This window comes from Taeniopygia guttata, chromosome 19 (genome assembly GCF_048771995.1).
Source record: "Taeniopygia guttata chromosome 19, bTaeGut7.mat, whole genome shotgun sequence".
NCBI lineage: Eukaryota > Metazoa > Chordata > Aves > Passeriformes > Estrildidae > Taeniopygia > Taeniopygia guttata.
In genome coordinates, this window is record NC_133044.1 from 10,312,801 (window position 1) to 10,335,955 (window position 23,155).

General features: G+C 50.2%; 1 protein-coding gene across 11 annotated transcripts in view; it reads right to left on the reverse strand.

Annotated features, from left to right (window-relative positions):
- TYW1B (tRNA-yW synthesizing protein 1 homolog B) overlaps positions 1 to 23,155 on the reverse strand; it is a 94,192-nt gene that overhangs the window by 55,889 nt on the left and 15,148 nt on the right. For 10 of the 11 annotated variants that reach the window (XM_072916764.1, XM_072916762.1, XM_072916763.1 and 7 more), the window contains 3 exons: positions 19,807 to 19,894; positions 6,209 to 6,261; positions 2,683 to 2,801 (listed from right to left, as the gene is read on the reverse strand). In XM_072916764.1, coding sequence (XP_072772865.1) covers positions 2,683 to 2,801; positions 6,209 to 6,261; positions 19,807 to 19,894 — 260 coding nt within the window. The remainder of the gene's footprint in view (positions 1 to 2,682; positions 2,802 to 6,208; positions 6,262 to 19,806; positions 19,895 to 23,155) is intronic. The other variant, XM_072916768.1, reaches the window with a different exon arrangement.

Sequence of the window (23,155 nt, forward strand, 5' to 3'; positions counted from 1 at the left end):
GAAGAGAAAATAAACAGGCTCTTTGGCCTTTCCTTCAGCTACCTGGGGAGAGCTCGGTGGTTGTGCAGTTGGAAACATTGGCAGAATCCTGAAATTGTCAAAATCCTGAAAGAAGAGATCAAGAAGAAAGAATCCCAGCAGCCTTATCTGCAAGGCAGCGTGCAGAGCTGCCCAAGGAGCCCAGCACTAAACCTCTATGAACAACAGTCTGCCAGAAGCAGATCAAAACTGGGATTTCACATGTCTGCAGCAGCACAGATGGCACCTGCTGCTCAGGAGCTGCCTTGTTTATCCTGCCCAGCCATCAGGGCCTGCAGCTCCACTTCAGCCTCACACACAAGGTGTGGGGGATAAAACAACAAGCACAGATAGGCCTGAATACAAGGTTTGGGAGCTGGGGCGGCATAGGATCGGTGGGAATTGGGTGTGGCAAGGAAGGAGGGAAGATCCCTCTCACAGCCAAGGAAGGGCAGCAGCCCAGGCATAGGAGCTGGAAAAGTCACCAAAAAGAAACCTTCTTTCAGCAGCAGCTCTGGTTTAAGTCAAGCTTAATGTCCTGGGATGAGCCTCAAACTGAGCCTTACATCTTCCAACTTAAACCATCCAGTTTCCAGGGGAGGCTGAAGACAGCCAGCTGCATTCCCTATGGGAGAGTCCAACACCTGCCACCCACCTCACCCAGAGCAGGGAAATAAATGAATCAATGCTGAAACCTCTGAGCTCAGTGCCCTGGGAAGCTGCTTCCTTGCACTCAGGTTGGAGCCAGCAGGAAAATCAGCACTGTAGCACTCATTGTCATCAGGCTGCTGCTGCCAGATCCCTCTGAAGTGACAAGTGACAGTGACAGGATGATGAGTTAGAGAAACAGGAACGGTGCCACCTTCTCCGGGTCTCTACACTAATGGACTGATTTATCAATTATTGATAAATCTGTACTATCTCATCTATCAGTTTCTGCACTCTCCAGTTCACACCTGCTGGATTGTCCTGATTCAGCCTATTCCACATCCAGGCTGCTACCAAAAAATCCTGAATGAGGGCATTTGGAAGAGAAACTGGGAAATGCTCTGTGGAGCAATGCTGGGAACAAAGCCCCTCATCCTGACCACTTCTTGTTTGCTGTTTAGGATGTGCCTTGTGTGTGGGGACAGAGGGACAGGCATAGGCAGGGCAGTGTCCCTCCCAGCACAGTCCCACTGCAGGACTCCATGCACACCACGTGGAAGACAGACACAAGCAGAAGGTTTTTCTGGCCAGGCACTGCCCTGCTCTGAAGCAAAGCAGAAGCTGCACATTAAAGGTGCCATTTGCTGTCTCCTTCCCAGCCAGGAAAGCCCAGGAGGAGGAAAGCCCATCCAGAGCACCAAGAAACCCTTTGGAACAGACTCCCAAATACAAGCTGCACAGGATGCCCTGTGTCCAGTGCTCACATTTAACAAGGGAGACCGCTTCTGAGCACCCTCCAAGTTAGGGCAATCCTTTAAATGCCCCCATGAAATACCTGCATTATTAAAACCTGAGAACTATGAAAGACAGAAAGGGGCACTCAGAGGAATTTGGATGGCTTTGCATAGAAATATTACCAAGAATCCCAGAATGGTTTGGGTGGGAAGGAACCTTCAGGCCCATGTCATTCCACCCCCTGCCATGGCAGGGACACCTTCCACTGGCTCAGGCTGCTCAGAGAATACTCACTGGGATGCTGGGATGGAATGGGTGTTATTGGCAGCCTGGGGTAAGGTTTAAGTCCCAGAGGAAGTACAGCTCCCATGGGATGACTTAGCAGGATGGAAAACAAAAGAGCTCAAAGCACAGCCTCCCTCTCCTCCCACTGCAGGCGCTCTCACGTCACTGCTGGCATTTCTGCTGAACCTCAGCCTCTCTTCCCAATCCTACCCTGCACTCCCCCAGCCTGGCACACACCTTCCTTGGAAGCTCAGGCAGGAGTGAGTGAGTAGTGCTAGAGAAGCTCTGATCCAGCACAGCTCCTTTTCTTCAGGAATTCACCATAAAGTCAGTTCTCTGAGGAAAGGGGAGACTTTCCTCTCCAATGGGAAGTCACTGAGTTGAAGACAGGTTGTCCTGCCTGGAGAGAAGGAGGCTCAGGGGGGACCTTGTGGCTCTGCACAGCTCCTGACAGGAGGGGACAGCCGGGGGGGTCGGGCTCTGCTCCAGGAACAGGGACAGGAGGAGAGGGAACGGCCTCAGGCTGGGCCAGGGGAGCTCAGGGGGGACATCAGCAGGAATTTCCCCATGGAAAGGGAGCTCAGGCACTGGAAGGGGCTGCCCAGGGAGGTCTGGAGTCCCCATCCCTGGAGGTGCCCAAGGAAGTGCTGGATGTGGCACTGAGTGCTCTGGGCTGGGCACAAGGTGGGGCTGGGGCACAGTTTGGACTGGGTGATCCTGGATGGCTCTTCCTACCCCAGTGTTTCTGGGATTTATCAGCTGCTGTTTTAGGAAGGCAACAGTTACCAAATGATCACTTTTCACTTGTTTAGAGCAGTGGAATCGGTGGTGGTGAAGGTACATGAAATATGGACAATGGTCCCATTTCCAAGGACACTGCCACTGCTCAGCACCTCGGGGGTCCACACAGCACAGCCAGCCCACGCCCCCAGAGCACAGCTGGCTCAGGGACAGCTGGCAGTGTCCCACCCTGGCCCCTGCCCACGGCTGCCTTACCTCCAGCAGAAGACACACTTGTTGGCACAGGCCAGGCTGGGGGTGGCCTCCATGCAGCGGTGGCTCTCAATGCCATAGAAGGTGTGCTTGTAGCAGCCCCCGCGGCCCCGCAGCATCGACTGAGGGCAGGGAAACACACAGCGGGTGTTAGAAACCTACCCGGGCCAAACTGAGGGCAGGGGAACACACACACCCACCAGGAGAGCTAAAAACCCTTATGGGACCAAACTGAGGGCAGGGAAACACACAGCGGGTGTTAGAAACCTACCCGGGCCAAACTGAGGGCAGGGGAACACACACACCCACCAGGAGAGTTAAAAACCCAGCTGGAACCTAACTGAGGGCACAGACACACACAGGAGAGCTAAAGACCCTTATGGGACCAAACTGAGGGCACATACACACACAGGAGAGCTAAAAACCCTTATGGGACCAAACTGAGGGCACACACACACACCAGGAGAGCTAAAAACCCACCTGGAGCCAAACTGAGGGCACACATACACACACACCAACAAACACACAACAGGAGGGTTAAATTTCCTCATATACACACACAAACACACAGCAGGAGAGTTAAAATTCCCCATAAACACACACACACAAACACACAACAGGAGAGTTAAAATTCCCCATACACACACACAAACACATAACAGGAGAGTTAAAATTCCCCATACACACACACACACACACAAACACACACAAAACTAGAGTTAAAATTCCCCATCTGGAGCCCAACTGAGGGTGGCTGTGGATCTGCTCCCTTCAGCCACCTCTGACTTGAGCTCCAAGTCCAGCAATGCCCTGAGCAGGGCTGAGGGACACCAGTGCCACCTGCCCCGAGAAATTCCCAGCTCCCTAAAAAATGTGACTCTTTACATGCACCCTTGCAGCCAGACTGCATTTAGGAGGTCAAACTCATCCCTGTGTTAGAGGAGAAAGACCCTTAAGCTGCTCAGTCCCTTCTCTGGCAAACCCCAGCACATCAATGTGCTCTCCTGCAGCTTTTCAGCCTCAGCCCATGAAAAGCAGGTGAAGCCTCTTGAGCTGCAGGAAGTGTTCCTGGAAAAGCTCACTCAGGAGCAACAAGGATCCATTTCAAGGCTGTCCTACTGAACACTCCATTCTTTTCATTTATCTGGCAGAGTATTTCTTGCAGCACTAAATTAAATAAATGCCCTGACCTTATAAACCCTCATTCAGAGCCGGCAGTGGCTCCAGCAGGAGGCTGCACTTCCCTTCCCTGCACAGCCACAGCAGCTTTCCCAACAGGATTCAACGCCTATTTATCATGCAGGCTGCTTGTAGAAAAGGCTGTCTTTCATTAGCTCAGTTAAATAATAATAAATGAGAAATAAACTTTACTACTCTCAAGAGAAAATCTGAAATAAAACACAGCAGCTTTCAATCTGTCTTCCTCTTCCTGGAGAGTCCTGGTGATCCAACAGAAAGGAGCAGCAGGGAAAAATCTACAGCTAAACCCTAACTGGCTGTACAGGTGGAATATTAAATGACATGGAAAGTGCTATTGATTCTACCCATTCTTCAAATGAGAGAGACTTCAGGAGATTCACAAATTCAGGAGAGCAAGTTATATTTGACTTTTCCTAAGGCAAACAGACTCTTCCTAAAACATGTTTTTTCTGGAATTTGACAGAACCAAATCTTTTCCATCTGAGATACCTCTATGAAACTCCACTTGATAGTGATCCTGCCAGCCCTGCTCCTGCTTTCCTCTGATATAAATCTCCACAAAGGCTCCTGAAGGCTCTCACACACTGGTGTGAACTTGAGGCAAAGCCACTGCCTGGAACCAATTTCAGCTCAATTTTATTAGAAGACTTTACATTCAATTCCTGCTTAAGCTAAAAATAGTGTGAACCCATCTAAGCACACAGAGCTGCTATTTATTTTGTGAAATGGCTTTACAGTGCTGCATTAAAGTCTGGGTCGTTCATAAAAATAGGTTCTCTGCCTTTCTCAGTCAAAACGTGGAAGTTTGGCAAGCTTTTCTTAAAACGTTTTGTGATCATGTCTGCCACTAACAGCAAGAGAAGAGGGAAATGGGAGTAAGAGTGACCAGCAGTGGGATCAGTGCATCCCACACACTCCTGACAGCCCAGGGTGGGCTCTCTATGCTGCTCAGGAGAACAAGGCTCTTGAAACAGTTCATTGATACCAGGCACTGCAATGAAAACCCTCTGCAGCCACCCTGGGATGGCATCCTAAGGGCTCTTTCAAAAATAAACAAAGTTAATCATGCAGCCATGGAGAGCTCAGACAGCCAGGACTGATCACTGCCACAGCACAGGAATTACAGATGTGCTGGCATCTTAACAAGGTGCTGATTCCAGAGGTTCCCATCCAGGGATGCTCAAGGGTGCAGGATGTTGCAACATGGTGGGTGAAGGGTCTGGAGCCCCAGGAGCAGCTGAGGCAGCTGGAAAGGGGCTCAGCCTGGAGAAAAGGAGGCTCAGGGGGACCTTGTGGCTCTGCACAGCTCCTGACAGGAGGGGACAGCCGGGGGGTCGGGCTCTGCTCCAGGGAACAGGGACAGGAGGAGAGGGAACGGCCTCAGGCTGGGCCAGGGGAGCTCAGGGTGGATTTTGGGGAAATTCCTTCCTGGAATTCCTTGTCCAGCCCTGGCACAGCTGCCCAGGGCAGTGGTGGAGTCGCCACCCCTGGACATGGGGCAGTGGTGGCCTTGGCAGTGCTGGGGGAGTGGTTGGGCTCGATGATCTGAGGGATTTTCCATCCTTAATGATTCTCTGATCAATACTGCTCCCCAAATATACAACACTGGAGACGTGTGAGCTCCAGAGGGACATGCCAAGGATAGCTGAAACCACACCTACCCTGCAGGGGCTGCAGTTTATTCTCCAGGGCTCTGTGCCTCTGCTGGGAATATTTTTAAGTCTGGAAACTGCTTGAAGTTCCAGCTCCTCCAGGATCCACATGCAGGGCTGGGAGGAGGCTGTGTCACACACGTGCACTCATACCCACAGGTGTTGTACACAGCCACATCCACACTCACCCCACAGAGCAGGGAAATCATTAGCAACAGTGGGATCGTTAACACCTCCCCGTGCAAATCTGATCTGGTAAATGCTGAGAACCAGAGGAACCCTGACTGTCACAACCCATCCCCAGGACAGGGCGTTCAAACAGCCTCAGGTGTGTCAATGGCTGTGGTACCCCTGTTCCACAACCTCACACCAGGGATACAACCTTCCCACTCCTCCCTCACGTGGATTTCAGGGGGCAGAAGATGTTTTAGCAGACAGCAGAACAACAGGAAAAACAAAAAAAGGATGTTCCCAGCTCTGTGCCACAACTTTATTCTCACTCTTTGCAAAGGGGTTTTAATAACTGGAAATGCAAGGTTATAGCTTGAAAGATGGAATTTGGGTTTGTGCAAATAATCGCATATTTTAAAATGATAATTCATCAGGAAATTGGAATACCTGAGCAAGTCTCTAGCATTGTTTTTATTTATGAAATGAGAGAAGGAAACAGAATGTACCTTTGTCCAACGGCAGAGCTTCACCCCAGAATGGCTCCCAATGAGTTTATAACCTGAAAACAAAGCACAAATCATCAAACAATTGAGTTCAGCCTGCAAGAATTGACACACAGAACATACCAAGTGGTACCTAGAGTGACTGACACCATGGACTCAATGCTGCTCTTCCCCACTGGCCCCAAGGGGACACCACCAGCAATGGCAGTGCCCAGGGATCTCAGCCAACTGCAAATGGTTTCTTTTATGGGACATGGATTGATATTGCTGAGTCTGGTTTGAATCAGGTGCCCAGGGGACTCCTGCATGGACAGGATGGCAGAGCCTGGCTAGCCCAGGGATAGGACAGGGAACAAGGAGCGTGTCCCTGGCCCCTGACCCCAGAACAGCTCCTACCAGCACCCAGGATCCCTGTCCCAGCCTGCAGGAGGGAGGGCACAGGAGGGGAACACAACCAGGGCTCAGCCTGAACCCCACCTCAGCTTCACCAGCTCCACAGAGGGAGCTGCTCCTCCACACCCAAAGGAAAGCTGAGCTCAGATCAGCTCCTCAGTCCCCAGCCAAGATCAACACAATTCTATTCCAATGAGTCCTGGAGGATTAATTGCACAATGTTCGTTAAGCACTAAGTGCTATCATTACCCAAACTGCCTGAGTGGGGCTATATCCCTCTTTGACAAAAGTGCTTAGAGGCCAATATGTCTGAAGGATTAAAAATCCCTCCAAAATCAGCATAAAAATAAGAGGGATTTGAGACACCTCGCTGTGTCCCTCACAGCGGCATTCACACATCACTGGCCTGGCTGTCCCCAAACTCAGCACCTCTCAGCTGCCTACTGCACCTTCCTGCTGCTCTTTTTAACACTTTCAAGGCAAGGAAAAAATAGCACATTTTGGCTATCAAGTCTCCTTCCTGCCAACCAGCACAAACTTCACAGGGAAAAAGCCTTCACCTCAGCAAACTGGCCTTCAGCTCCTCCACAGCAGCAGCACAACTGCCCTGCCCTGCTCGTCTGTCCCTGAGCTGCTGTGGCACAGCAAGGTCCCAAAGCAAGGAGAGAGCAAAGTCCCCCACACCTGCAAGGACACAGAGCCAGCCATGAGGTGCAGGAGCAGCAGCTGCCACACCAGCTGCAGCAGGCAGAAATTCAACTGAGTGCACACAGACAGGGCTAACAGGGAGCCAAACAATGCTCTGCTCCTGCCACTCCAACCCAGCAGGGACCTGCCCAGGCTCCTCTGCCCACTCCACCTGATGGTGTTTGATCCATCTCCTCACAATGGAATATACAGGCAGAAGGCTGGAGAGGGATATGGGACAAGGGATGGAGAGACAGGACACAGGGAATGGCTCCCACTGCCAGAGGGCAGGGATGGATGGGATATTGGGAATGAGGAATTGTTCCCTGGGATGGTGGGCAGGCCCTGGCACAGGGTGCCCAGAGCAGCTGTGGCTGCCCCTGGATCCCTGGCAGTGCCCAAGGCCAGGCTGGACAGGGCTTGGAGCAGCCTGGGACAGTGGGAGGTGTCACTGCCCTGCTCCCTTAATGTCCCCTCCAGCCCAAACTGTTCTGGGATTCTGTGACAGCCCTTCAAAGACAGTCCCCAAAGCCATGTGCAGTCCTGGAGCCACCTTTACCTCAGACTGGCTCAGACTCAGAGGATGCTGGTGCAGGTTCCAGGGACACAGCCACACACAGAGAGCTGCACGTGGCTGGAACCCAACACTTCCCTGCCCTGCCTCTGTCCTGCCTCTTTCTGCAGCTTTTCTCTGCAAACAGCTTGTCCAGCAAGGTCTAATCTCAGCTGAGACCTCCCTGCTAAAATGTGTGTCCTTACAGGATTTGTGGATGAGAGCTGCAAGGTGCTGCATTCCTCCTCCCTCTAATACAGCTGTCACCCAGCACAGTCCAAGCCTTATTTTTCCCATTTCTCCAAATCCAGCACCATCAGTCATATAAGATTATTCTCTCACAGATCACTTGTCAGTAACAGCAACATAGCTGCTTTCAAATGGGTTTTGCAGAAAAATTACATTGGAAATAGGACATGCCCACCCAGATCTGCTCCTGAACTGTTTGAGGGAAGAGAGGAAGCAGCTGAACTGAACAAGGTGCCAAGCTCCAGCATTTTCTCTTAGGTTCCTTAAATCGACTTCCACCACGTGGAGCACCCACAGCTTCCTTTAAAGGCCAAGAAAATTGTACATGTTCAACATCAAAACAGTCTTACAAACGCCAGCCAGCTCTGGGGATGAGAGGGGGGTTACTCATCTCTGTCACTGCCAGGAGTCCCAGCTGTGGTGACAGGAGGGAGCAGCAGAGATGGGCACAGCCCTAAAGACAGAACTGGGGTCCTGCACCATGTGGGGAACTGGGAGAAGGTGTGGTCACCCAGCACTAGTGCTGGCCATGCCAAGCTTCTGACACTTGGGAAAGAGAGAAAATACCAGAGGCCAAGGTGAGAGACACTTGTTCCACCCCTGCTGCCAGCGAGCAGAGACTCTACAACACTGCAAAGCCATTCTTCAGCACTGGCTGCACTGCTGGGAAGGAGGCAGCAGAGCAGTCTGGGCCAAAGAGAGGACAAAAGGTCAAGCAAGAAACTGGGATTGTCCTAAAATCACAGAACTGTTCTGGCTGGGAAAACCCCCCGAGACCATCGAGTCCAACCGTTCCCCCCACTGAGCCTTGTCCCCAGGTGCCACACACACAGGGCTGTTAAATCCCTCCTGGGATGGGCACTCCACCCCTGCCCTGGACAGCCCTTTCAGTGACAAATTTCCCAAAATCCACCCTGAGCTGCACATGGGGACAGCACATCCTTACTGCAAACCTTCAAATTCAACATCTGAACAACTGTCACCAAAGCCCACCTGGGTGTCTCTAGCCCTGCTCCCACACTGCAGCTCCTGCTGAGCCTCCCTTCTGGAAGCTCAGGCCAGCTCCACTTTTCCATCAGCTTTGCCACAATGTCCCTGTGGCTCTGCCAAGGCCAACAGTGTTTGAATCCATCCTCCTGATGGCCCCAAGTCTGGAGCTGTGGGTGCCAGGACTCCCTGTGAACACATTCCCCCCTTGCTCTGAAGGGCTGTGACTGTGACTCGTGACCAATAACTCTAAGTGGATATTTGGATACAGCACCTTCCAAACAATCCAGTGTTTGATGGACCTGCTGTTCCCCACCCCTGTGTACCTTCAGACATTACAGCTGAACAAACCAATCCACTTATTATTTCCACAGTCTAATATGCAAAGGATCCCTTCAATTATGAGCAGGCTCACAGTAGTCAGCTCAGCTCCCAGCTAAAGGACAAGAACATCTCATCTGAAGGTTGGGTATGAGCTGATCCTGCTCTAGATGATAAATTTTAGATGATCTAGAAGCTTGCCAAACTTCACTGAAATTAAGTGTCACTTTTATAGACATGAATTAAGCTTTTAAACAACCTTTGGGGTGAAATGAGTGTTATCAGGCAGTAACACCAGGCTGAGGAACATGTGGTGATTGCTCACCCTGACAGGCCAACTGGAGTTTAATAGAGCACAGAGGGACTGGAGAGATGGCCAAAGTCACAGCTCCTGATTGCTCCAGAGGCTGGGGCAGCACTGTGCTCAGCTCTTTGGAACCACATTGCAGCATTTCCACGCCATCCTGGAAATAAGAGTTTTAAAGTCCTTTCTCTGAAATTCAAAGAACTCCTCTGGATGTGGTCTGCCAGTTTACCAGTGCCAGACACACATCCAGTCTTTCCAAGCTCCTGGACATGGATGAATTATGTCCACAACGGAGCAATGCTGTTATTTTTGAGAGCAAAGCAGGTCAGCTGAATTTCTACAAGCACAAGTGTCCCTATCAGGAGCCGTGTCACACCCCCTGCACGCTCTGAACAACTCTGAGACTGTGCTGAGCAGCCTTCAGGGGCTGCAGACCACCCCCAGGTGGCAAAATGTCCAGAACAAAACCCACCGACACGGAAACCCTGAGGTTAGAAAAATCCTCCAAGACCATCCATTCCAAGCTGTGCCCAATCTCCACCTTGTCCCCAGCCCAGAGCACTGAGTGCCAACTCCAGCACTTCCCCGGGAACCTCCAGGGATGGGCACTCCAAACCCCTCCTGGGATGGGAACTTCCAGTGCCTGAGCTCCCTTTCCATGGGGAAATTCCTGCTGGTGTCCACCCTGAGCTCCCCTGGCCCAGCCTGAGGCCGTTCCCTCTCCTCCTGTCCCTGTTCCCTGGAGCAGAGCCCGACCCCCCGGCTGTCCCCTCCTGTCAGGAGCTGTGCAGAGCCACAAGGTCCCCCCTGAGCCTCCTTTTCTCCAGGCTGAGCCCCTTTCCAGCTGCCTCAGCTGCTCCTGGGGCTCAGCCCCTTCCCAGCTCTGTTCCCTGCCCTGGACACACTCCTTCAGGGTCTGCATTGTCCTTGGGGGTCCAGGGCTGCCCCCAGCACTGGAGGTGCCCCAGCAGTGCCAGCACAGGGGACAATCCCTGTCTGGTTGACACCTCCCAGATCAGATCTCTGCATCAGCAGAAGTTTACTTTGACCTAAAATCCCAAAGCAAAAGATTTAATACTGAAAGAAAGAAGGAAATCTATGGTTGAAAAATCTCCAAAAACCACAAGGAAAAGAGCAAGACATCCTTCTCCAGGAGTGCAGGCTCTGTGTCTAGACTGCAAGGCAAGATGTATTCAATTGCCATCTGTTAGAGGTATGGCAGTTATCTTCTCTTAATTGGGCAGTTTTCCTTATCTATTCCACAACCAGTCCTCTCTCAGGGGAGACATCTGCTGATAACGGGTTATTGAATGTCACTTCTGACTGATAAAAGCTGCAGCATCCCATTGGGACATGCTCCGCCCAGAGGGAGGAGCCAAGCATTCCTACCTGGATATAATCTTGGGTTTCTGGAACACCAGCAGGGCTTTTTCTCCACTGGATTTCCCAGAGGAACAGCTGCCTCTTCCACTGCCTCTTCAGAAGAATATTGCACCCTTTTCTACAGGATCACTGCTCCCACAGAACCACACCTGACACCCCAGGAGGACTGCAGCCTTAATTCCCAATTGCACTGCTGCCAACACCCTGACCAACAGGGTGTCAGGTTGTATTCTGACTCTGTCAGTGTTGTTTTGGTTCACGGCATTGTTTATTTTATCTTTTTATTTTCTTCCCTAATAAAGAACTGTTATTCCTGCTCCCATATTTTTGCCTGAGAGCCCCCCTTAATTTCAAATTTATAACAATTTGGAGGGAGGGGGTCTACATTTTTTTTTTCCATTTCAGGGGAGGCTCCTGCCTTCCTTAGCAGACACCTGTCTTTCCAAACCAAGCCACTCTGAGGCCTCCCTGTGCCTCCAAACTCCGCTAGCCGTCACAGGACTGCCCTGAGAGCAGCAAAGTCCAGCTGCCACTGCTGCATGGAGCTATCCAGCAGTCTCCTGCAATAAAACCACTGCTTTGAGGCTGGGATTATCTGCTACAGCTGCATCTTAGGGCACTCTCACACTAGCAGGTTTTACAGGGAAAAAATTCCCAATTTCCTGCAGATCTGAAGGACTGCAGTTTAACAGGGCCAGAGCTGAAGGTCAATGACAGCAGGATCCATCCCCACCACCTGTAAGGACCATTTTCCACATTGAAACACAACTGCTGCGCTTGAGTCACCACCCAGACAAAGAATACTTGAAAATTAATAATAACAGTAAGAAGAGGGAAAGAGGGGAAAGAAAGAGGGGAAAGAAAGAGGGGAAAGAAAGAGGGAAAAGAAAGAGGGAAAAGAAAGAGGGAAAAGAAAGAGGGAAAAGAAAGAGGGAAAAGAAAGAGGGAAAAGAAAGAGGGAAAAGAAAGAGGGAAAAGAAAGAGGGAAAAGAAAGAGGGAAAAGAAAGAGGGAAAAGAAAGAGGGAAAAGAAAGAGGGAAAAGAAAGAGGGAAAAGAAAGAGGGAAAAGAAAGAGGGAAAAGAAAGAGGGAAAAGAAAGAGGGAAAAGAAAGAGGGAAAAGAAAGAGGGAAAAGAAAGAGGGAAAAGAAAGAGGGAAAAGAAAGAGGGAAAAGAAAGAGGGAAAAGAAAGAGGGAAAAGAAAGAGGGAAAAGAAAGAGGGAAAAGAAAGAGGGAAAAGAAAGAGGGAAAAGAAAGAGGGAAAAGAAAGAGGGAAAAGAAAGAGGGAAAAGAAATGCCCCTAGTGAGACACCTATTCCGATTATATCAGTATTTTATACAAATCCAGAAAGAAGGGGACATTGGGAAGTGGAATTCGTCAGATTGCTGAAGCATTATAAGAGACACCTCCAGGTTCATTCCTAGAACTGCTCAACACTGAAGAAATTCTTACCAGGTCCACCAAGGCATATTTTAGATCGTGTCTTTGTTTGAAAAAATGCTCTTAAAAATATAAAAGGCTCACGATTTGGGAATCATTGCTCCCATGAGCTGAAAGCAGGAGTGGGACAGAAGCAGGGATTGCTGGACTGTCCCTTGTTAGCACAAACCCCGTCCCTCCCAAAGGAATGGGAGGTTTGGCCTCCCAGCTGCCTCAGACCCCTGTCACTGCACACAACACGAACATCTTGAACACTTTCAAGGCACAGTAAAAGCCCCCTGGGGGCAGTGAAAGGGATTGAGCTGCTGCACAGACAACCCAAAGCCAACTTAGAGCCAGGGAAATGAGACTGGCACAGTTCAGGGGTGGGAATGCCAGGAGCTACCACAAATTCCAGCCTCCACAGCTGACCATAAGACACCTCCAGGATTCTTAAAACCTGGCGTTTCCCTTTGACTCAGATGTCTCTTTTAATCCAAGAGCACCTTTCCCTCTGAAGCACGGGACTATAAAACCTCCCACATCCTGTCCAACGATGCCTTTGCCAGGAACAGCCTCAGACACCACTGACTCTCCCACCTGTACCAACACCAGAGAAACACAGCAGAGCCTTCTGTATCTGGCCCCTTTGTCCAAAAGCACCACCAAGGCAGAGCATTCCCAGAAAGGGATCGTGGACTGGTTTGGGCTGGAAGATCAAAGATCAATCAATCCAATTGGTGATTCAGCTATTCCCATGGGAATGGCTCCCCACTGCCAGAGGCAGGGATGGATGGGATATTGGGAATTAGGAATTGTTCCCTGTGAGGGTGGGCAGACCCTGGCACAGGTGCCCAGAGCAGCTGTGGCTGCCCCTGGATCCCTGGCAGTGCTCAAGGCCAGGCTGGACAGGGCTTGGGGCACTCTGGGACAGTGGAAGGTGTCCCTGCCCAGGACAGGGGGTGAGATGAGATGAGCTTTAAGGTCCTTTCCAACCAAAACCAGTCTGGGACTCTGCAATTCTTTATTCACAGAAAAACTCAAGAAATCTGCAAGCACTTGGTGTTTTTAAGAGCTGCTCCTCAGGGTCAGCTTTGGCTGAAGTCTGGAATGGGAGGTTCCACCTGCACAAGTCTCCTCCTGAGGCACCAGAACACACCAAAGGTACCCGACAGAACTGCTGACTGCCATGAGCTGCATCTCTTTTCTGTTGTTTTCCTGAGACACTTTTCAGTCATTCAGGGCACATTCCCTTCTCCACATTTCCATTTGCCTGAACTGTCCCCTTGTGTGGGGAGAGTGTCACATTACAAAAAAAGGACAGCAAATGTTATCCTTGCCTGAACATATCCTGTACTTTGTTCCAGCTTAGACTTAATTTCAAAGCCCAATACTCTCCAAAGCCCTGCCAAAACCTAAAAAGAAATCAAAAAAGGATGCACTTCAAATATAAATGTGTTTATTTTTATTTTCCTCTTTGTTATACATGGGGTTATTCTACCAGCTCTGGTAACACATGAGAGAAGAATCTGACCCCTAAATGTGATTTATCAATCTCCTCTGCTCCTGCTCAGGTGCTGCAGCTGTGCCAGCACATCACAATTGCAGTCAGCTCTCCACAGCTCCTGGCAGCTCTCACACAGTGGGGTTTAAGCATCTTCTGCTGCCTGAATTCCTTCCTTTTACCTGTGTGTTTGCCCTTTATTTACTGACATTTCATAAAGAATTGATCTCTGTGCCTGGCCATGGTCACTGTATTTATTCTGCTCACCACAAGTAATTTGTTAGCTAGCAAAGTAATTTTTAATCTGCCCACAGCCAGTATTTGATTTCTGTGACACATCCTGGGGACTGCACCAGTGTCACCAATCCCAGAGCCAGCTGTGGGCTGCTAGTGCCACCTGGAGTTAAACAGCTCCTCCCAAAGCCTGCCAGATCCCAAACTCTGGAGCACAGAGCCTGCAAAGCACCCAGCCAGCAGCACAGGACATTTCAGAGGCTCAGCACAACGAGCCAGGCTGAGCTGGGCACAAGAGCTGCAGGAACTGGGAACCTCAGACCGAGAAGGACCAGCAAAAGCCACCAGAGCTTTTAGAAACCTCAACTCCAGGTTGGTAAGCACTTGAAAAGCCAAGTCTTCAGTATCTTTCAGAAGTCAGCCTCTTGCCTGCCTTCCCCCACCAAATCCACAGGCCAAACCACAGCTTTAGCTGCAGCACAGAGTCAGAGCACGACAGTTTTAGTGGCTGCTGAAGCCCAGACTATTTCTTAATGCACCACTTGTCTTTGCAGACAAGTAAAATAGAGGTGTCCTGGGCACCCTGGGGCTAAATTGTAGCCTTCCTTAACCAGTAAGGACAGAACCAACTGGACTGCAGCAAAACTATCCTTGTGGGACAGAATAATATATCCAATGTCAGCAGGGTCAGCCTTTGGCATCATTAACCCATTCCCAGTGTGCTGCCAGACAGGGAGAACAGGGATTTGTTTGGCCCTGTTACAGCAGGAGAGAGCAAAGCAAAGAGCATGGCAGAAACACAGTGTGAGCAGTTTGAGAAATCCTGGAATGATCTGACCTGAAGGAACCACACCCCTGCCATGGCAGGGACACCTCCACTGTCCCAGGTGATCCAAGCCCTGTCCAGCCTGGCCTTGGGCACTGCCAGGGATCCAGGGGCAGCCACAGCTGCTCTGGGCACCTGTGCCAGGGCCTGCCCACCCTCCCAGGGAACAATTCCTTCCCAATATCCCATCCATCCCTGCCCTCTGGCAGTGGGGAGCCATTCCCCATTGGAGCCTCCTCAGCAAACAGCTCTCAGGGCTTTGGGCTCACTGCTCCTGTTCCATTCCTGCCCCGTTAAGGGAAGCACATCAGAGCTGACCTGGGGCTGCTGAACAACCCCTGTGACGTGCCAGGGCTGATGGAGGTGGCTGGCACTGAGACACATCATGTCTGAGCCCCAAATAGCTCAGGCAGGCAGTGAACAATTCCTCTCCCAGCTGCCAGCATCCAGCAGGACGTGGCTGGCTTCAGTCAGACCATCAGCATCAATAAAACATTTGGCAAATCCAGGAGCAGCTGTGACTAATGATGCCACCAACCCCAGCAGAGCACAAAGTCCTGGTCAGCCCCTGAGTCATGAACAGCCTGACTGGAAGGGACCACAGGGATCATCCAGTGCAGCCCCTGGGCCTGCACAGACACCCCAACAACGCCACTTGTGCATTCCTGGAGCTCTGGCAGCCTCGGGGCCGTGCCCATTCCCTGGGGAGCCTGGGCAGTGCCAGCACCCTCTGGGGGAAGAACCCTTCCCTAAAATCCAACCTGACCCTCTCATGATACACAGAAGGGTGTTTTGGTTTTTTTGTTTGTTTTACAGAAAAAGAAAACCCCACCGTGTTTTTCTACTTTCATCTTTCCTATTGAAACAGCAGCTTGAAACTCCCTCAGCAAGGATTTAAATGTACTTCCTGAGAAATCAGGAACACTGGAAAGGCTCATGAGTCCTTCACCCTATATTAAATCCTCCTGGCACCCAGGCCAAGTAAAAGCAACTTCCAGCCCAAAAGGGATTGTGTCAAAAATTTACAAGCAACCCCAAAAAGCAAATGTGAAATTGGGCTGTATTCACCAAGCACCACAGGAAATGTGAACATGGAAAGCTTGTTTCTACTTCCAATTTATTTCATTTCTTTCTGGCTACCTGGACACACAGAATGACTGAAGCACTACCAGGAGCTCTGCAAACCCAACCAACAACCACTGCCAGCCTCTCCCCAGTGCACTGGCACTCACCAAAGCCTCAGAGCTGTGCTGCTGTTTCAGGTGGAGCTGGGCACTTGTCGGAATCTGTGGGTATTGGTGATTCCGAGATTGTAGAGAGTCTCTGTCAGCCCCATTGCCAAAGAAGTCATAACTTGTCTGTGCTGTTTTAAGGTTGTTTATTCTGTTTATCTCTAACATGTTCTGCTGCCCTGCCGCAGCTCTGTCCTGCAGGGCAGCGTGTGGGGCTCTGCCCTCAGTGGGATGTTACAAACATTAAATACCACAAACTACCTGTGCTGGATTTACAATAACGTGCCAATATCTGTCACCTACGTTGGACAGTGTGTCCCCAGCCTGAACCAACAGAAAAATGCCAACACCACAGTGAAACATGGAGGGCATGAAGAAGGAGAAAAAGGACAAGGCACACCCAATTTCCTCCATCTTGTCCCCTTTGGACCCCTAATCTAGAATCCTAAAATTTTACTTTTGCACCCGTGTCACACTTAATTATTACTTATACCAAACACTCAGAGCTGGTAATTGATCCTGTAAGATTGAAAACTCTTTCCATGGACAGAGATCACAGCCAGTGTCTCTGGGGGCTCTGTCCAGGGGGGTTCCTGACCCCTGCCAGGGTCCCAGACCTGCCAGGGCAGCCAGAGGGAAGCTCTGGATTCCCACAGGCACTGATGGAAATGGAATTGGAATTGTCTTGCCTCTGCCTGGGACTTTCCAAAGCAGCTCTTGCTGAGAACCTGCTATCAAGGTATCTTGCTGTTATCAAGGTACCTGCACGCAGGCAGCTCCAAGGGTTCATACCACTGCAGCCCAATGGGGAGGCTAAATTTAGCCACTATTCAGTGCCAGGGCTAAAATAAAAACCTTTGCTTAAGCACTGTTCCCTTTACCTCGAGGAAGGTAAATTGCTTTGAAGGTGAATCCACAGTGAATCCATAGTCTGAGGAGATGCTGCTCCAAGGAAAACCTCTTGTTATGCAACTGCAGTATCAAAGAACAGCTCTCCCTGAACCACTAATACTCATTTTCCTCCTCTTGGGCTAATTATGCCCTCAGGGATACTCTTGAAAAGACACTGAGCCTACACCCAAAGAAACCAGTTGGTGGAAAATAAATGAGATAATCTTTTGACTGCACTGCACTTGTTATTTTAGGGGGAATGATGCTGAGGGAAGAAGGGAATTGTTTTATTTTTGTAGCCACAAAAGCCTTCCTGGTGTGTTATTTACAGGAAAAAATGTTATATGACATTAAAAAAAACCCACAATGCAGCTTCTCTTTTTCACAGTTGAGTGACCGCTGAAGAATTTCTTGAGCAGCAGAGGAGGGAGAGCTGGGAGAGGCAGCTGGGCTGTGAGGACACAACAGTTTAGAGTCTTTGAAAGTGCAGATTTATGTAAGCAGACCCTACCAATGGCTCCAATACTGGCACTACCATAAGCACTGCAGGAAGGGAAAATGTGGACCCACTTGTCTGGATAACAAATTCCTGTCCTTGGAGTGCCACAAGGAAATCAGAGCTCTGTGGGGAGCCTTCTTTGAGTCAAAAGAATTACAGTAGGATGATTTTCCAAATGGCCACTTTGTACAAGAGCACAGTTCCATTCACACCCAAACCCAAATGGTGAGAGTGAGCCAAGGGGAAATGCTCCAACCACCACACAGAATACAGGGCAGGGCACAGAGCACTGCCCTCATCCCCTGCTTTCTTTAATAATAACTAAATATATTAATACATAAAAACAAGAGACTGCCACCTTAAACACAAAACCAAGTAAAATATAAATAAAATGCAGTCAAATACAAGACAAACAAAACCAAAGTAACTGCCACCACACCACACTGAGACTGAAAAGATGGACTGGTCCAAGGACTGCACTGGCCCCAGCCAGCAGCAGCTCCCTGAGGGCCATGAGGAGAAGGCAAAGCCTCTGCCACTCCTTGTTGAGCCCTTGGGTCATTCCTCACACTTTGCTCCCCAGCTGTGCCAAGGCTGATGCCAACCCCGTGCCCAAAGCTGGCAGCCACGGGCTGGGCAGAACGTGGGCACTGCAAAGCTCAGACCAAAGAGCAGCTGAGCCCTGGGGGCAGCAGGGCTGGGCTGCACAGCTGGGCTGGCCCAGCCCTCAGTGATGCAGGGCCATTCTCAGGAGCTTCAGGAGAGAAACTCAGGGCAGCCTCATCCCTACAAGTGCTGAATAATTGTGATGTGGCTCTTGAGGTCACGGCTTAGCGCTCAACATGGGGGTGATATTGTGTTGGTGGTTGAACTTGATGATCTTAAAGACCTTTTGCAACCTTAACAATGCCATTACATTGATTTAGCAGCAAAACAAGCACACTCCACCCCAAGAGAGAAAAGAAACCAGACTAAACTCCCCTTTAGTCTCCATGTAAGCAGCTAAAGGAAGCTCACATCAGCCTCCTCCTGGCTCTGCCACTCCCAGCTGAGGCTCCTGAACTGCAGGGCTCAGTCTGGCTCGCCTCAGGCTGGTCCTTTGCTTTAAAGAAAGACATGAAATCCATTCCAACTGCTCTCATTGGAGAGCTGCTGATCTAAACATCTAGTGGATGGTTAAAATTAGTTTGAACTACTTCCTTTTCTGGAAACAGTGTTTCAGCAACAAATCAGAGTTTGAAACTGAGATAAAAGCAAGGGACCAAGTTGCAAAACAGATGCAAAGTTGATCATCAAACACTCCCTGACAAACTTACACTGTGGGAGCTGCAGAGTGTGGGACCATGGGCACATCTCTCAAGCTGCCCCAGCAGATACATTCAACCCTGGGAGCTCCAGGCACTGCATGAGGAGCTGCAGCAGTGTCCTGGGGGCCAGGAGGGCCACTGGGATCGTCAGGAAGAGCATTCCCAGCAAGTCAGGGAGTGATCCTGCCCCTCTGCTCAGCCCTGGTGAGGTACCTCTGCAGGGCTGTGCCCAGTTCTGGGCTCCACAGCTCAAGAAAGACCAGGAGCTACTGGAGAGGGTCCAGTGGAGGCCACAAGGATGATTTGGGATCTGGAGCATCTCCCTGGTCAGAAGAGACTGTGGGAGCTGGGCCTGGTCAGTCTGGAGAAGGGAAGGCTGAGAGGAATCCCATCAATCCATAAAATATCCCCAGGGGTATCAGAGGATTGTGCCAGGCTCCGTTCAGTGGTGCCAGTGACAGGATGAGGAGCAACAGCCATGAACTAAACCACAACAAATTCCATCTTCACCTGAGGAAGAACCTCTTCCCACAGAGTGCAGAGCTCTGGAACAGCTGCCCAGGGCAGGCTGGAGTCTCTCCCTATGTCCACATCCCAAACCCCTGGGACACATTCCTGTGCCACCTGCCTTGGTGCTGTTGGACTGAGTGACCTCCAGAGGCCCTTCCAGCCCCAGCCATTCCGTGTGTCCTGTCCTGTCTGTGGGTCAGGCCTGCCATGAGGGCCCAGGGCAGCCCCTCAGCCACACAGAGCCCCTCTCCCACAGCTCTGCTCAAAGCCAGCTCCAAGGCTGCTCTGGCAAAGCCTCACCTTGTTTAGTGAGAGCCTCCCTCAGGGCCGGGGTGATCATCTCTCTCCTCTCAGCTCCAGCAGCTCCTTCCTGCAGCTCCTGCTCTCTCTGTTGGAAGAATTACAGGGAATTACAGCCAGGTAGAGCCAGGCCTCACCTCCAACACTGGGGCACACCTGCTGGACTGACCCAAGCCAAGTGCCACACAGCAGTTCCTCTCATCCTGCATCTCATCCTTCTTCCCAGCAGCGACTTAGGACAGTAAACTGGAAAAGGAACACCCCCCCAGAACAGCAGGTTTGTCCCACTGACACAGCAATAAAATTCCCAAGGATATTTTAACAACCAGGGGGTGAAATCTCATCCAAGAGCAACTCCAGGTTTTAAGCCCCAATGTTTCATGAGTGCACAATAACCAAACCAGTGTGTACCTGGAGTGCCACTGCTTGGGAGAGCTCAGGGAGCACAACCAGGAGTTCACAGAGCAGCTGCTGGAGCAGCAGCCACCTGCACCACCAAAATTCAGCCACAGCAAAGGCCTGCAGGAAAAGGCTGCTCCCCCTGCCCACAGCAGCCCATGGAAGTCTGGCTTCCAGCTGCTTCGACACACAGCTAAGCCCTGAGCAGGAGTTGCAGATATTGAGATAAAGTCATAGGCAGGAGAAGCAAACCCTGGCACGTAACAAGTGGTGACTCCCCTGCTGTGTGAGTGTCTCTGCTGAGACTTTATGGGTATTCATTGTTTCACGTCTGCACAAAGAAGCATCAAAGTGGAAATAATTACTGGGATATTTCATGCAACTTGTAATCTGTCAGTCCTTTATGGCTTTCATTGAAGGAGTTATAGATAAACAACAAAAACCAGCAGAGGACATTTTGTCTTGACAACACTGAGGCTATTTCACATCCGAGCCTCTTTTGTGCCAAAGCCATGGAAAAGTTAATGGAAATGCTTTCAGTTTGAGTCTCCTCACCAACTGTCAGCATCACTAAGGAAACCAGTGCTCCTGACTTGCCAAACTGCTCTTCATAAACAGGGAGAGGAGTCTGGCTGCTCCTGCACATAAACAGACTGCTTCTGTACCTGAGCAACAGCTCAGAAAATAAAAGGTGCCTCCAAAGAAAAATAAATTTGAATATTAAAACCCCCACACAGAAGTTCAAGGACAAAACAGAGCTCCTAATAAACACTTGAGAAGGAAATAGGAGAGTAAAACATTTAGTGACAGAGATTATTACCTTCCCTACTCATTTTGGATAAAACTGCCCACAGCCTCAGGGATGTTGTTCAGAAATGTATTTTTCAACAACCAGTACCACAACATGGTCCTTTCTGAAGGAGAAAGCTGTATCCACCTTCTACTTCCTTCCATTCAGCTTCCTGAGCCTTTAGGCAGGACTTCATTGGTTTCTCTGACACATCAAAACTCTCCTGGAAGCCTACATCTAATAATTAATTGCCATTTAGTGGGTTTTAAAGCTAATTTCTTGAGCCTTGATCTTAATTTATCAGCAAGACTCTTCAACAGTAAAATATTAATATTGCTGGGAAAGCTTCATGCATAAGGAAGGACGGAGATAATAGATAAAACACTTCATCTTCCAAGTGCTAAATCAAGAGCTTGTCCTGCCACAAGGCATCACTTAACCCAGGCCACAGGCAGGGCCCTACCCTGGCACAGACTGAGACCTGGGCTAGAGGAAGGAAGCCCTGCCCATGGCAGGCAAGGGGAACTGGAAGAGCTTTAGGGTCCCTTTCCACCCAAATCACTCCCTGATCCTGTGATTTGGGAACCCCTCAAAGTCCTGAGCAGGATATAAACCTCCTGGCCTGTGCTTTACCATCTCAGGCCAGGTCAATCCTCCCAGAAGAGCTAAATCTCCACTATGGAGCACATCCTAATGCAGTCATTGAATTAATTACAAATGAAAGACCCCATCCAAGAAAGCCTCTAAACAAAGTCCTTCTGCATGGAAAACATTTGCATTTCTACCTGCCTGCCACTGCAGCACCTGAGAAAAGCACTTCAATAGAACAACATCCAATTCCTACCTGCCAGGGCAGAAATACAGTTCAGTTATGATTTTCCCCTCACAGGGAGGATCACAATTCTCCCTGCCCAGACCCCGATGTGAGAGCCTGTAAACAAATCCATGCTTTGCTTTTCCCTGCCCTGCCATACCTGACCTGTTCACTTTGGCAGGGCATTGGCTGCACGTACTCCTGGTGGGAAATGGAATTCACTGCACAGGGATCTTCACTTCTTTGCTTAATAAACCCTTCAGATCTGTTATTAAGGGTTGGAGAGGAGGGGAAAAAGTCAACTTTGCCCAGAGCAAACTTCTCCAGTTGTGGTGATTTAGTAGAAAGCCCTGCAGTAAATCCAAGGCAAATCATTGTCTTTCCATAACAAATCAAGCAAGCAGTGACAAGAGCCAGCTTTTCAGGCCCATGAAATACTTCACTGCCAAAAACTGGAGGTGCAGCTCACAAAGGAGTGGGCTCAGAGATGAGGAAAACCTCTGGATACACCCCAATTCCTTGGAAGGCTCAGCAGGTTGGAGGGGTTTGGTTGTGGATAAAGGCAGCTGAACCTCTGCACCCTTCCCTTCCCCTCTCACACAGGCAGCACAACAGGCAGAGGCAGCACATTCCCAAGGCAAGGAAAACACAACTTCCATGCACCAAGACTCCCTGCCCCAGGACAAATCCCAGTGCCAGTGCTGCAAAGGGATTCCTCCAAATCTGCCTTCCCAACTCGGCCCCAGCCACCCCCAAAGGTGGCCACCAGGATGTGCTACTGTCACTTGTCCTTTCTGCAGTGCCCTCTCCAGGATGGCCAGCTGCCTGACAGCTCCCTGTTTCCCACTTTATCCATCAAACACTCTTCAGAGTGATCATGCAGGGGGGGAGAAAATAAAAAAGACACTGAAACTGCACACAGAGGCTGAGAAAGTTGGGGCTGGTCAGACTCAGGAAGAGGAGGTTGTGTGGAGACCTCAGAGCACCTGCCAGGGGCTGGAGGGGCTACAGGATCCTGCATCAGGAACTGGAGTGACAGAACAAGGAATAACAGGTTCAATCTGACAGAGGGGAAACTGCAGTTCAATATTAAGGAGAAATTCTTTCCTGTGAGGATGCTGAGGCCCTGGCATAGGGTGCTCAGAGCAGCTCTGGCTGCCCCTGGATCCCTGGAAATGTCCAAGGCCAGGCTGGACAGGGCTTGGAGCAGCTTGGGATAGTGGAAGGTGTCCCTGCCCATGGAACAAGATGAGCTTTAAGGTCCCTTCAAACCCAAACCATTCTGTGATTCTCTAAATTAACTGCATTTAGCACTTTTAGCCTCATGGCTCTATTTACTGAGGTGC